The sequence below is a fragment of the Parasteatoda tepidariorum genome, chromosome 4 (assembly GCF_043381705.1).
Source record: "Parasteatoda tepidariorum isolate YZ-2023 chromosome 4, CAS_Ptep_4.0, whole genome shotgun sequence".
Lineage (NCBI taxonomy): Eukaryota > Metazoa > Arthropoda > Arachnida > Araneae > Theridiidae > Parasteatoda > Parasteatoda tepidariorum.
The window spans coordinates 58336481-58352757 of NC_092207.1; the positions used below are offsets into that span (position 1 = coordinate 58336481).

Below are 16277 nucleotides of genomic sequence, written 5' to 3' on the forward strand. Positions count from 1 at the left end.
TATATATATATATATGTTTCATAAAAACGTATGCCCGATAAACACTTTTATATCACTGATAAATATATATTTTTTGGTTTGCTGACTCAGTTTGATGACCTTGTGAGTCAGGAAGCTCTACTACATAGTTTTTAACATATCTCAGCGTTTTTGTGATACAAACATCCGCAATGTTTCACTTTTTTTAAATTGCTTTAAAACTTTTAATGATGACGGAAGTGCGTGCTTATTTTTTTTCTTCAAATGATTTTTAAAAAAAGTGTAAAGCAAGTGTTTAAAAATAGATATTTAGTATCCATCAGAATTTTGAAATTAGGATAGTTTAGTCACATCACCTAAAATATTAGCCATCCAATGTAAATTATATAACTAGATGGAAAAAAAATTTGAATTAATACGTACTTAAGTACACTTGAAATTGTATTTCACATTAAATAACTTTTGATCTCATTATGGACATTTCGCAAACTAAAGTACAACTTTAGTGTTTCGAATGGCACACTTCATATTAACGTAATAGTGCAGAATATATGCCATAAATAAAAAAAAACGTATTTTCTCTAAATAAACATAATTTTTGACATAATGGGTTTACGACCCTACAATAAAGAAGCCCCAATCTTAATTACTTATTATTATGTTGAATAATTATCAGGTTGAATAATTATTATGTTGAATAATTATTATGTTATTATGTCCAATCTTTATTCTGTCGAGGTTTAAACTTAAAAGTATTATTTTAAATTTTTGAGTTTTCCTCATATCTTCGTCTTACCAGAATGAATAAATAATTGGAAAAAAACACCAAATGAATATTTTTTTTTTACATTATTTGCAAAATTAGATATCCCAAACGTTTTAGAAAATATTTAGTTCTTAATTATTAAGTATTTTTAATTTGTATTGCTTTATTTAGTAAGAATTGAAAAATGTTTTGAGTTGCAGGGTACAAAAGTTTTTACAGATTCTTAAATAATGTTTATATGTCAAAAAGTTATTTGTACCGATACGAAAGTTTAAAAGAAAGATTTTTTCCATTCCATAGTATTTTTTATGCGCTGACCACGTAAGAAAACGAATCACTTCCACTCCTTCAAAAACAAAAACAAATATGCATGTCCCCGAATCAGGGAAATTCCTTGAAGCATTCTATTTCATATTTTTTTAGGAATATAGATATTATTTTGAAATATAAATGGAACATTTTTGTGTTGAATGTGTGCTTCTGTTTTCTTTTCTGATTTCTTTTGCTGTCTCCATGATTTATAAAAAAACAAGTCTATTATGCAGCACAAAACAAAACATTGAAATTAAAAAAGTTAAGTTCAACTTAAAATTAAGCTCCAAAAAATTGAATTCCAAAACATCAATCCAACAAATTGTGTTCCAGTTAAATAAAAATGTGCAATTAAAATTAATCATAGAAGCAGTTCAATAAGTGCCATAAATGCCTCTTTTTCATTCCTAAAACGCGTTATTCAATACCTAAAATGTCCACATTTCTGCAACCATCATTGGAACATTTCTGATATGTTTAAAATATTTCAAAAATATTTAAGATTTTGACATGCAAGAACTTTATCATTATCAAGCAGACTAATTTTTTACGAGTTTACAAGACCACACATTAGAAACAGTTTTGGGACTATATGATATTTTTTACAATATTTTTAACTCGCCTGATTTCTACAATTGATGTCATGTTTTCATTACATCTCCTTGGTATTATTATTGCATTTTCACAAATCGATATTATGTTTGGCAGAAATAAATTATTATTATAATTAATATAGTAAAAATTAAATTGGTACATATAAATTTGTTTAGGTTCAGGATTTAACAAGAAATTGCGTGCAAAGAGTCCTTCCTTCATCTCATGGTGACTTAAAATATTTTACGAAAATAGCTTGCACTGATGGAACTCTTTTTGATAAAGTAAGATGTATATTTTTTTAATTATTCTCAGTAATAGTATTTCACTATTAATTATATAAATTTATAGCACCAAAAGCCAATTAAGATATGAAGGTAGACATTATTTAGTAACATATGTTGTGATATCATATGAAGTAATATCTATATTTTTACAGGCTGATGATTGTTATCACGAGCATGAAATATTTAAAAAAGAAGTAAGTAATATTTAGTTAAATAAATGTATAATCAATAAAGTTGCCAAAGCTTTGGCTGCCAATTTCATTACAAACACGAAATCGTGACTTGGTATTGTGCTAAATGGTAATTTCATAAATTAATAATAATATACTTAACAAAAAACGTCACTGGATCTAAAACTTTTAACTTATATTTGTGAACAAATCATAGCAGTTTAAAAAAATCAATATTCACGAGTTAATAACTTAAACTCTTAGGTAATTCTAACAGGAAAAAAATAGGTATATTAAAAAATGCAAACAACAATTTTTATATTGATACTAGTGTCTCTTGCGTCAAAAATCAAAAACTGTCAGAGCTTGAATTCATACAAATGTTACACAATGAATGAATTTTATAGTATACCAGATGCTCCCAGTCATAACGTATATAACATAACCTCACATAACCTATACATAACCTCAATATAACCTATGTTAAGTAAGGGCCAAATCACTCTGTAAAAAAGCAAAACATATAAATTTTCATAAGACAAAAAATAACTAACATTGCTTTAAAAATAAAATCCAACTAATGAATCACTATTATGTTTCTGTCACAATTATCTTCACAAACATAAACAAGTTGTAATGTTATTGCGGCAACCCAATATTACAGCTATATTCTTTATTCTGCACTTTTGACATCAAAAATGCTTTATAAAAAAATATCAATACAGTATATATATTTTTCAACCTGAATTTCATATTTATGATAACTATATTTTGTTTTTCATAAAGGAAATATCTATGAACAGTCTCGCTTCTAAAAATGATTTACTCGTGCTGGAATTGTTGGGGGGAAATTCAGCATAAATTTGTTTTTTAGATGTATGTAAGTTTTTTGTCAGAAGCTGGAAGTTTTTTTTTTATAAATTTTGTCTACTTATTTTTAAATGGCAAAAGTACAACGCACTTACCTATGACTCATACGTTGCCAACCTCGATAAAAAAATACTTTCTATTTTGGCGTAACGAAGGACAAATATGTATATAGATAGATAAGAGGATTGGGAGTTAAAAAATTTTAATTTCCTTTTTTATATCTTAAACGTTTTGAAAGAAAGATAATAAATTCAATTTCAGCGAGCAATAATTCCTCTTTTGTCAAGCTTAACAAATAAATAAGACGAAATTTAAGAGAAGATTATTTTTCATAATATTTTTTAAAATATAACTTTTTTGTAATTTGCAAATTAATACAAATTTTACAAAACCTATCTCCAACTGAAGACTAAAATTCCTTACATTAAATTAAGACAATTCTACATAGTTAACATTTTAATTCGTTGGCTTACTTAATTTCAAAAATATTAAGTTATAATGCAATTTGTTTTTCTTAAATAAATAAAAATACAAAATACTTAAACTAAATAATAATTAAATATACAGAAAAATTTAAAAAAAATTTTGTTCAAATTTTACATTAAAATTTACGAAAGATTAAGTACAGTAAAGAGTAAAATATAATGTGAAACAAAAAGTAAAATAGAAATAGAGTAAAAGTAACAAGTATAGTAAAAAGTGAAGTTAAGCGTAATGCAAAAAATAAAGTAAAGAGTGGAACTTAAAGTAAAACGTAAAATATCAAATAAGGAGTAAATAAAAATAAAGACTAAATAAAAATAAAGATTAAAGTATAATGTAAAGTTTAAAGTAGATAATTTATAAAATATGAAGTGTAAAGTAAATGTTAGGTAGGGTATGAAATAGAGTAAAAAAATGTAAATTATAGTAAATAAACATTAAATGTTAATTCAATCCAAAGAAAGAAGAAAATATTTGTTCAAACAAAGGAAAAAAATAGATACTTATTTAATCAAATCCATGAGGGGTATTTTTCTCACCCTATCTCAGTAAAGGAGGAAATATTGTTCACCCTATAATGCTTAATAAAGCCGACCGGTCTGTGTAGGGGGCAGGGAACTGTCCTTGCAACAGAAAGGTTCTTGGTTCGAATCCCGGCAATGCATGGATGTTCTTTTTCCCTTCTCTGTCTTCACTGTGGGACTCACTATGTTGGCCCACCTTATATGGTGCCCCTGAAAGAGAGGCCAACAAAATCGTCCTGTATATGCCTGAATTAGCGGATGTTAACACAGGTGGGCATTGGAAAAAAATTTTAAAATAATAATTCTTGATAAAACAAGAACAAGTGTACAAAGTGTATTTCTTAAAATAAATGAAAATTCCTAATAATCTCTTTTAACAGTGTAAATATTTGAAAATTTCGTAAAACCGGCTATTTTTAAATTTAAACGATTCAGCAATTTAAAAATAATTATTTAAGAGAGCAGTTACCATTAATGCTAAACGAAAAAGCTAAGCCTAACTTTGGGGTGAGTTTTTAGATTTGGCAAGTTTTACTTCTACCGTTTAGGGAGTCTCTTATCAAGAATCCAGTAACATACAGAGATTAGTGCCTTTAACAAATAAAATCATTTCTCATTTATAACTTTTTGTTCTATCACACATTCTATATTCCTTAGTTTAAATATTTTTTTCGAGTTCAGTTGATTATATTTTAAATGCAAACAATCGCTCATTTTATTAATATAAACATATTAAAAAATGTTCTTGCCTAAAATTATAATAATTAAATATTTTAGAAATAAATTGTTTTTTTTTTTTTGTTTTTTTTTGTTGAGCAATTTCGATCTTTACGAGAAAATTACAAAGTTAAATAAGAAGTCACCACTGGATTTGATGAGTGAAGTCTGCTAATATACTAAAAAATCTATCATTTTATTTCGTAATATCTGTTTTTAGTGAGCCTTAATCGTGAGATTCAACATTACTTGACATTAGTATTATATCATAAAACTTGCTGTAGGAAGTAAAACGTCAGCAATTTTCTTATCATATTTATAAATATTAACAAAATTTGTCAAAAATGACCAGAAAACTAAAGGTTTGAGCATGTTGCCATTTAAGTCCGAGATGCGATACAAAAAAGTACCAAATAAATGGTTTAAATAACGTATGTTTTGCTATTATTACCAAAATTAGAGGATGTGTTTACCAGAAATGTCATTACCACACAGAACCGTAATTTTACCAGATTTATTTTGTGACTCAGTGTAAATGTTGTACAAAAAAACTATAATTATCATTTTTCTTTCGTTCAACAACTATCCTATCAGTTAATAATAATTGTCGAAATTATAGATGTAGATGAGAAATGTTCATTTTTATTGAAAACTTTATCCACTTTTCACCACCAGTATATAAAGATCGTCGACATTTTCGTAATTGAGCATGAGTTAATGATGATTAAGAGAGAAAAAAAGAATTTTCGAAATAATTATCCTTTAGCTGATGGCTCATATGCACAAAACAGAAGTGATAATTGTAACAAAATATAGCTTCAAAATTTCCAGCCAAGGCAAGCAGAGTGTATATTAGCTGGCATAAATTAGAAATAATGATTTTTCACAGATATTTTAGATGTTCACCATAACTTCCATCGTTGCCATAAATAGAGTTAAAAATAGTTAGTTAAAAGTTAAAAATAATAAAGATAATTTAAAAATAGTTTTGTTTAATGGAAATTAATGTTACTTTTTTCCAGGTGGCAACAAACAAAGCTGCAATTGTAAGTATATCTCAGATTTATGCAATTGAGAAATTCTCATTATAATTCTCATTATCATATCGATCAGAAAATGTCTAAAAAAATATTAAATTGATGCTACAAGCAATTGGTAGAAACAATTTTTAAATTTGATTCACAAGTAAATTTCAGAATATCAATGTGCATTTTCAAATCTGAATTAACGTTTAAAATTTATAACACTTATTCACATTCTAAAATTATTAGAATTCATTAGAATCTATCAAACTTGTTTTCTCAAGTTAAATATATATAAATGAACCAGTTCAATGTGGTTGACATGTATACAGATGGGACAAAATCTCTTTTGCGATGTATTTGACGTGCATACAGATAATTTTCAATAAATTAAAATAAATTACCACAGACTGCCATAACTCAAAATTGCTATAAAACAGAACAAGTGTATTATTTGGTGGTATGTATCCTTTATATTATCAATGGAACTGCTAAATATTTTACAATGCGCTAAATATTTTACAATTATCACAGCTCGAAACCAACTATTTTTAATTATAAACTATTCATCATTATTTTCTTTATATTAGATTAAAAAACAGCTCTGTTAATACGGGAATTGAAGAATTATTAGAAAGTTTTTCACAAAATTTAAAATCGAAGCATTTGCTTTGCATCCAGTGTGCATACACGGCAATGCTTGATTGTAATTTTCCGTACCCTGTGAAAGATTTCCAAAATTAATGTCATTCGCTGAACTAGTTAAAAAATTTAAATTATAACTTTTTAGATATTTAATTGAGAGACTTTACTCATTATAAATGTCGTCTTAAAGGTAAAATCAGTAAACAATCCATTCTTAAATTTTAATTTTTTTTAACATTGTAAAATAATGAAAGGTTTTACGACTGTGAAAAGAAAGGTAATGTGTTTTTAAAAATATTCACAGATATAAAAGAAATATTATTTTTCATTAAGCATTTATATTTCATGCTAACAAAATAATTTGTCTGTATAGTGTTACTCCTAATTTCACTCATGCACAGAATAGATAATTAATTTTCACTCTATTGAAAAAAATATTCCGAGCCATTGAAAAAATTATTGCGATTTTATTCCCATAATAAAAACAGCGTAATGTATTAATTTGTTGCTGATTCTGTTGTATGATTCTTTTAATTTTTTAAAACCCTTAGTCTTTGACTGAATCTAGTCTTGAAACTAGATCAAATATAGCATCCTTACAAGTTTTTAGATAACTCGCTCGGATCAAGTTTGTTCATTTTACACCATTCAGTTTTTATATAATGACGCACTACTCAAAGTGAGTCATTATAATCAGCTTGCTTGAATTCAGATAGCTTGTAGACTATTCATTGTTTGCAGAAATAGTCTCCGCACAAATGTTAGACTATGTAGTATGCAAAGAAGAAACATCTTGTCTTATAGCAACAATATTCCTCTCTATTCATAGTCCTGAGATTGAGGTAAAAAAAATTTCAGCTAATTCTCTTCTTTATAAAATTCAGAAAAATTTTGACTACCTTATCAATACGAGTATTAAAGAAATGAACCTTTAACCTTTCTTACAAAGTCACTCTATTAATTTTTATTGGAGAAGTCTTTTTAAATCTATTCTAATGAGACAATAAAAATATGAAAAAAATTGGATAAAAATGACAACAAAACCTGACGTCTTCAGGGGGTACCAGTTCCGGAAGTCATAAAAGCAAAATCTTTTCAATCGAGAGAGCAAGACGACAGTCTAAAATTGCTTTCTCTGTACCCCAAATGTTTTGCCAAAGTCCAGGAAAAGAATATAATGCAAAATATACAACATAAAATGCATAAAGCAAATACAAATATCTACTCTGTATTTGCTTCATGTATTTTATATGTATTCCTTTTGGATTCACTGCTGCTAAGCGCATTTTTCCAATGGAAGTATTATTATCTTTAATTGCTTTGAAATTTTGAATTCTTTACTTAATAAATCTATTCTACTTATTTTTTTATGCATAGTAAGTCTTGAAATGATTGTGACCACAATTTATCATACTGAGGGTTGAGGGTCTCTGATGATTTCGTGTATAATTAACAATTTTTGTTCATTTCAGTTTAAACAATTTAATGGAGGGTTATATATTTATCTGTTTTTCTTTTTTCAGGTTTGTTATGAACATTTATTTCAGAAGCATGGCATTCTGGAGCTTGAAAACTTTTTCAAAAACCTTGAAAATACGACTACTTGGTAATGCAATATGCAAAAAACTGCATTATTTTGATTGAATAAATTTTTTGAAAGCAAATGCATTTTGAATTCACTTAATGTTCAAGTCTAAATAAGAAATTCAAAAGTTAATTACTTTGTTTTTGATGATCACCAAATTTTCACAATTTATCTGAAAGCATATTTTATATTTTAATATACATAATTTTACTTAGATTGTTACACAATTACAATTGAAAATTGAATTGAACTTGGTTCCTTGTAAAAAAAATACAGTGGTAGATAAGTAATGATAAGTGTTAATATAGAAAGTTTTGGAAAAAGTTTTCAAGCGGTGTAAATCCTCAATAAATAATATCCTCAATATAATTATAACGATTTTCTTTAATATTCCAAAAATGACAATTGTTTAGATTTTATTTCTAAGAACTATTTTTTTTTCACAATGATTAAATTAATTTATCAGTAAAAACTAAATTAGGGTCTAAAGTACTGGTGGTTCGGATGCATCCTCAGTAAATTTCATTTTAACGTATTATCCCTTTTACCGTAAAATCCATTTTTACCGTTAAATATTATACCATAATTTTCATAGTAATATCGATTTAATTAGAGTGATTCAATGATTTTTATGGTAATTATCACTGTAAAATTTACAGCATATCAGGTTTTTTGTAATGTAACATGTTTTGGTAAGAACAGATTTTACGGTAAAATGTATGGATTGGATTTTGCTGTTAGATTTGATAGATTCTGATTAAAATCGGTCCAATCCAACGAAAAATCAACCTAAATTCATCCAGAAACCCAACCTTAATCTAACCAAGAAACTAACCTAAATCCAACCAAGAAACTAACCCAATTCTAACCAAATTCAAATAAAACCCAAAGTACTCATTGGATTAATTCAATGTTTCCCAAAGTGTGGTACGCGTACCCCCAGGGCTACGGGAACTGTTTAGCGGGGGTACCAGGGTGAGTAGCCAAATTATTCAACAAGAAATAATCACCTTTTAAGCACTTTTCAAGCATTAAAAAATATTTTTAAGCACTTTGAAAAAATATCATAATGAGGCAGAGTTGGAAAGTTTTTGACAATTGACGGTTTTTTCTTGTTTTAACCGTCATGTCAAAAAAAAAATTTGGCATTGTTTTTGATAATTGTCAAAAATTATGAAATTTTGAATCGTGTAAAACGAATGGCGTTTTCATATGTGCTACGGACTGACAATAAGCCGAAATAGATAGGGTTTGAATTTATTGTGAAAACGTTGAATAGAGCAATGTAAACTGTGTCTCTTTGCATAATTTGAAATGAAAATCGACATAGTAAGGGAAAAATCTTATTTTGAAAAAGGGAAAATTAAGCACCTCTTAAAAACACTCAATGGAAAAAGCACCTTTAATGGCTTTCAAAAAACGAAAATTGAAAATAAGCTCCTTTAAGAACTTCTTAAAAACGGTACGCACCCTGGGGTACGCGTTTTTTGCGAAATATCTTGCAACATACGAAAATTTCAAACTTTTCTATTTAAAAACAAAGCTAGCCATGAAAAGTTACGATTATGTATTTTTCTATTGGCTATTTTTTGCAGACTTAACAGTTTTTAGTTAACAGTATTAGTGGTGTCAACAGCCAGTTGTGATTTTTAACTTCTGTGCAATTTTTTTACAGTAAAAATAGATTCATTTTTTATTAGTGTTACACAGCGTTACGAAAAATTTAGAAAGGGTACACAAAAGTCATAAGTTTGGGAAACACTGATGATTTCAAAATAATAATAATTTAATGCTCATTTAACAGAATGTCCTTTTGTATATCAGCATTATTATAGCCCTAATTATATAACAGAAACAATTTTAATCTTGTCCGAGTCGTATCTTAATTTTGATACTCTTCTAAACAGAATCACTTGCCCTTATCTTGGATTTACAATATTTAAATAATAAAGAAAATATTGTTGGGATATTCTCTTTGAAATATTTCTGTTTAGATTTAGTGGTAACGCGTCTGAAACTTACTGATAAGATAAGATAAAAATTTAATAAAAGAAAATTAATAAGTGTCATCATTGTGTATCTCAGCAGTCAGACTAGCTGTTGCAGATGAAACATGCGTGTCACATAAAATTTGATTTAAAATCATTCTCTGAGCAATTTATGAACTGGGTTATAAATTTGCTCAGAGAATGACAAAAATAGTTAATAATTTTCGCAGCATATTATTGTCAAGAAGTTATATCTCAGTGAAATTAATTAATCAGATTACTCATGTACAGCATCAACAAATTAGATGTATCAACGTCTCTTAATTTGTCATTTGTAAAATTTTTATGTAATGCGTGATACCGTGGTGATTAGTTCTTAGTAAGAATTGACTTATGTTATGTTATTGAAATGCACCATATATTATTGTAAATGGCATTTTAAACGATAGGGGAGAGTGGGGTCAATTGTAACAGGGTACGATTGTAACAGAGCAAAAATTTCGAGTGTCGGGTTCTAGATTTGGTTTCTAGGTGGCGCACAAGGTGTATTTAATAAATCTACATGTACACCCCTGCTGGTAACCATTTTTATGTACTTTTGAAAGAGTTGCATGACAAAAGATATTTTCACGCTACGTAAGTACTTTTTTTTGGTATTAGAATATTATATTGTAACAAAGTAATTTTGTTTAAACAAATAAAAATTATTAACCGAATATGTAAGTGGACACCTTAATTAACATTTCAATAAAAAAAAAATTAGTTTTGCTAATTAACTAGCATTGTTTTTAACAAATGAAGCTGAAATGGCGTCTTGGGGACAATTGTAACAATAAGTAAAGGGACGATTGTAACAGCTGAAAATAAATAATCTTATGTTTACAAACCATTACTTAACTCTTTAAGAACCACCAATAGTTTCCTATATCATTTATATTATGTTGCATGTGCATTATTTTATTTGTCACCTTTCACAGCATAAATTAAAATTTTTAACCCCTTAAAGTTAAAAGTTTAACCCTTTAGGTCTCTGCTCATTATTATTTTTACTCCTAAAATATCACTACTATTTTGATCAATAAAAAAATATATCACAACTATGATAATATGTATAATTAACTATGTTTTAGTTGAATTTATGAACTGTTACAATTGACCCCGTAAGTGGGGACAATTGTAACAAGTGCACGACTGTCAAAAATTGTTAATAACTAATATAATAACATTTAAAATTAGGTATTTATTTTTTTTTCTAGTAGAGGATCGTCTACTTTACTCGTCTGTCAATTAATACTAATAATATATTGGATTTTTTGTTAGTTAAAAATGGTTAAGTAAAAAATGTTACAATTGACCCCACTCTCCCCTACTCTATCGAATGACATCACCAAAGATATTATTAGATCATTTTTTTGCTTGTTGCAAAATATTTGATCAAATAACTTTCGTTCATAGTAGACTGTTAATCTAGATTTACTCATAATTTTCTTATCTTTCAAATATTTTTTTTAAAAAATTAAATAAAAAATTTAATAAAAAAATAAAAATTTTAAAAAAATTAAGTAAAAAAAAGTAAAAAAAAATATTAAATTAAAAAAATTAAGAAAAATCAAATAAAAAAATTAAATAAAAAACCTTAAAACATTTTTCTTGAAAACAGAGATAAAACAAAACATTAAATGCGTGCTTTCAAATTCATAATCATTTTCAATTTTTATTTCTTCTTCTTTTTTACAAAAGAAAAGTATATAATCTAAACTGGATATAATCTAATATATATAATTCTCTTACGTGGCTCCCAAATTTTGGCTGTATTTCTCTTCCGCTGGTGGCAACAGTTTTCATTCTTAAAGAAGTACTTTGTACAACTAAATAAGATTCTTTTCACAACACTTAAATATTTACTTTATTTTCTTCATATACACAGAGAACAGTCGGCAAAGAATTCTGTTAGGTTAAAAACCATTTCGCTAAAAAAATAGCGAATTCTAAAAGAAATAAAAATAAACAAAAATGCTGAAAAATAAAATAAAAAAGAAAAATCCTGTTGCTAGCCATGGAATTTTCTGAAAGTTAACTAAGCAACATAAATCAAAATGACATAGAAGCGCAACTAGATCAAAATTATGATACCTGAGCGTTTGACGTAACAAATCCTTCAATTCTATGAGTGTTGATGCCCAGATAATATTGAAATGTACAGGTTTAGAATTTTCTACAGTGAAAATTTTTCGGAACTTCAATATTCAAAAGCTAGACGTTAAAAATGTATCCAATGAGCGAGCATTGGATTGCAAAGTAATTCGAAATGAGATGCGAAAGCAGTTCCGTGGGTTGGCGAGCGTCAGCGAGCAGGGCGCGAAGCCTCCTAGTATAACTTATTACAAAAGTTTAACTGTTAGTTGTGGAATACTCAATCTTGACCAGAACTTTAAGCTTATTATACTCTAGCACTTCATAACCCTTTACTTCATCAGCAACTCTGTAAAAAGGACATTTATGAAACAATGTAACAGGCATTCTGATGAAAACTATTGAAACGGAAGGATGGTTTTTTACTTGCTCTGTAGTTTACATCCCTTTGACTGTAAACCACAATAGGTGCCGAGAACACCTGCGTTTGAGAGGGTGATTGAGGCGGTGAATCGCTTCAGTGGTGAATCGCGATTCAGTCCAGATGGCTACTCGAGGCTTGAGTGAACGATATCATCACCCCTCTAACAGTGTCTACAAGGACCACTATGGTAGTGGTGGTCTGATAGTCTGGGTAGTCATTTTGGCAGACGGGTATACCGATTCATGAGTTCAATATAGGTACGCTAACCGATCAGCTGTACAGGGATGAGATCCTTGTCTTATATGTGAGACTTTTCAGTGGAGCTAATGAACTAGAGTTTATTTTTATAGAAGATTACGCAAGTCATCATAGGGCTCAGTTGGTGGACGAATACCTCTATCGGAGAATATTCAGTGAGTGGAGAGGCATATGATGTCCCCTCACATTAATCACATTGAACAAGTATGGGACGCCTTTGAATGCTCTATTTCTAAAACAAGCTTCAACGACCATCAATGAGTTAAAGGGTGTCTTGGTGTAAGAGTGGGTGCGGTTGCCACAGGAAGTAACAAGGACCCTAGTTAACAATATGAAACACCGATGCGAGAACTGTGCAGCTGTTAAAGACGTTCATACACCTTATTAGACATGTTTTTATCTGAAAGGATGTCGTTAAGCTGTTGTGCTGGACAAGTGACCAGTTTTCTTATTTAGGCTACAGATTGTGCCCTTCATTGATTTCCCATTTATTGGTCATATATTGGATGATATTTTGGCTAAATTTGTTTTCATTTGCTTTGGTAGTTTTTTATTACAAAAAATAATATTTGTTCTTTTAATTGTTTTCCCCAACGTACAAAGAATTTCTGCTTTCAGAACACAGCCAATATTAAATCGCATGAGAGACTCCAGCAAGCAATCACCAGCCGTTAGGGAACACCACGCCATAAACCGATTATTGCACTTCCAATTGATGGTCGTTCATGCCTTTCACGCTAGAGATAAAATCGGGCTCACTTTTGTTGGTCCAATCCAGAATATTTTAATTTGAGCTCATATGCGCACTGGGTTCGTAGGATTACTTAGAGCGGGAATCCACCCGAGCCATAGATGTATGTTGAATATAGGCTAAATTTTCTGGTTTCGGCACTCGGTTTTTATGTCTAAACAAAACAATTAGTCGTTACAATCTTTTCTATAAATAATCTGTGAAACAAGAAGTGTTGAGAAAAAACTAGAATTGAATATAAAAGAAAAATGTCGAAGAGGAATTGTCAACAAAAATAAACATACAAGTTTTTTTCCCTCGCTTTAAGATTCCCAATCAGAAACCCTTTTTGTAAATCGTATAGTTTAAGAATATATAAAGTTAATTTTATACATCCACGTTACATTGGATATTATTTTTTTACTGTCAGACTTAATAGAATCTTTCATTGTGTCATTCGAATCCCTTACGTTTGCCACACTAACGCTACCTATACCTCGCTTGTGTCCTTTGAAAGCCGTAAATTTACCACACTAACGCTACCTGCACTTTACTTACGTCGACCCATCGGGGAATGGCGTCCAACTTCTGTTATAGTTCCGACTGAAATTTCAAAATGGCTAAAACAAAGATTAAATAAGAAAATCATGATCTTAAGAAAAATAAAAGTAGTTTAACAATTAGTGTTAGCCTCACAAAGCACCAAACAGAAGTAGCAAAATTCAGTAATTTTTAGAACCTTAAAATGTTTTTCATTTTTAACGCTTAAAAACTAAACCAAATGTTTGCTTAAAAGTAGATAAAAAGTCACGAGTTCAATATCTTCCGAGCCTTCATTTAACTAGCCCGAGATCTTGCCGTCTTTATTAAACAACAGCACATTTATTTTCTGTACAAAATACATAGTAACAAAATAGAATAAAAAAGCATGCAATAAGGTTGCCATCAGAAGTTCGAAAAGCAATCAATTCTAGACTTTTGGCACAGGATCTGATGTTTTAATAGCATTAACTCTTTCTTCTGTGTTGTTCTTGCACAATTCAATGAAAAATCCAATTTTAAAAATCTAACTTTTTCTTTAAATTTCGATTTCATAGAAACTATTCTCATAGAAACTATACGTAAAAATCTGTATGCATAACAATTCTAAATTTTTCTGACTCTTATTAAATTAAATAATAAACAAATAACAAATGTTTACTCAAAGTTATATTTTGCATGGTCTTTGGACAGATAGATTTTATAATTATGTGCAATACTTCTTCAAATCACTTAAAAAGTTCTTGAGATATGATGAAGTACTCAAAATGCGAAATTAATATTGAAGGATCCGCTCTTCTAAATAAACTATTAGGATAATTCCAGATTGCCACTACCCCCTACATTTTGGGAGTCAGGAATCCGGATCCGTTGAAAAAAGGGTATGCTTATTCAGAGGAAGTACGGTGTTGTGTCTGATTTCGAAAAATATCTGCACTAATTGATTAACACATTTGAGGTCACTCCTTCAAACCATTAAGATAGAGTTCCAGAATGTGAAGATCCAATTATTAGATCAAAAGTTATTAAGAGTGGTATGTTTTATATTTTACGCACTGTAAATTTGTTTACTTGCTTTCTTATTTTTAAGTTTTAAGTAATAATTAGTTACTCAGTAAGTCTTATAGCATTCAAATTGAAAAACAAAATGTAGTTTAACTTAAAAAAGAAGTGAGAAAAATCCTCAAAAAAGCACTTAAAATTGTAATAATTTTCAAACAAAAATTAAGAAAAATCTTTTGCTAAGCTCATAAACGAAAATTGTCTTTTCAGTTCATCAAATTTCAACTCTGTATTTGATTTCTGCTACCTGCATGGTAGTTTTTACTACAAGTTTAACAGTTAGTTACAGGGTTCCGCAGCCTTGAAAATTTTTAAAAAAGGTAACGAAAAAATAACATATGTTGACTTTTTAATTTCAATGTAACCACCACTAAAAATAGTTTTTCATAGAAAGTATTCATGCATGAAAATTCCAGCTTACTAAAATACGTATGTAAAATGAAAGTTATTGGGTTTACTAAAAATCCCTTATAGTCAACTGCATCTAACTGTAAAAAAACTACAATTTACCTAAACAGCAGTCCTCTCTCATAGCCTTGTCTTAATCATTTTTTTTTTGGTTCAGTTCTTTTGTAGTCGCAATCTCACCAAAGGATATCATAATAAGCCATTTTATTACTTAAATAGTGCCAGCCTGTGTAGGAGTTCAGGAAACTGGCCTTGCATAGAAAGGTTCTGGGTTCAAATCCCGGCCAAGGCATGGATGTCCCTTCCTTCTCTGTACTATCTGTCCTTACTGTGGGAGCAACATTGGTCCACCTAATACGGCTCCCCTGAAAGAGTGGCCAACAAATCTGCCCTTCTGATGCCTGTATGACGAAATCTCTACTCTTCAGTTATAAAAAAGAATATTCAAATAGTATCAAAAAAAAGCGCGACGTCGCTTAATGGCGAAAATCTTCCTACATTTGCTTGTATCATTTTTATTTTTGCCCTAAAAAGTAAGTTGAGTTTTGTTTTAGGCAGTTACGCTAAGTTCCTTTTATTCTTTATATTTTAAGTATCATTATTATTACGAAAGTATTTCAACTCAAATCATTTTTAAAAAATGTTTTTTTTAATAATGACTCATAAGGCCGTAAAACGACTTGAATATAAAATGACGTGATTCATAATCTTTCTATCTGAATCATATTTTAGTTATAGAAAGAACATGACTCCAACAAACAGCGTAATCATATATAAATT

The 16277-nt window shown here is 28.9% G+C and overlaps 1 protein-coding gene across 1 annotated transcript in view; it reads left to right on the plus strand.

Annotated features, from left to right (window-relative positions):
- The window catches only part of LOC107448005 (uncharacterized), a gene marked incomplete in the record, with an annotated part of 12576 nt that extends 4543 nt beyond the window's left edge, over positions 1–8033 (plus strand). Inside the window, 4 exon segments of the mRNA XM_071179905.1 lie at positions 1834–1935; positions 2091–2132; positions 5725–5748; positions 7893–8033. Coding sequence (XP_071036006.1) covers positions 1834–1935; positions 2091–2132; positions 5725–5748; positions 7893–7979 — 255 coding nt within the window.
- Positions 8034–16277: the final 8244 nt, after the last annotated feature.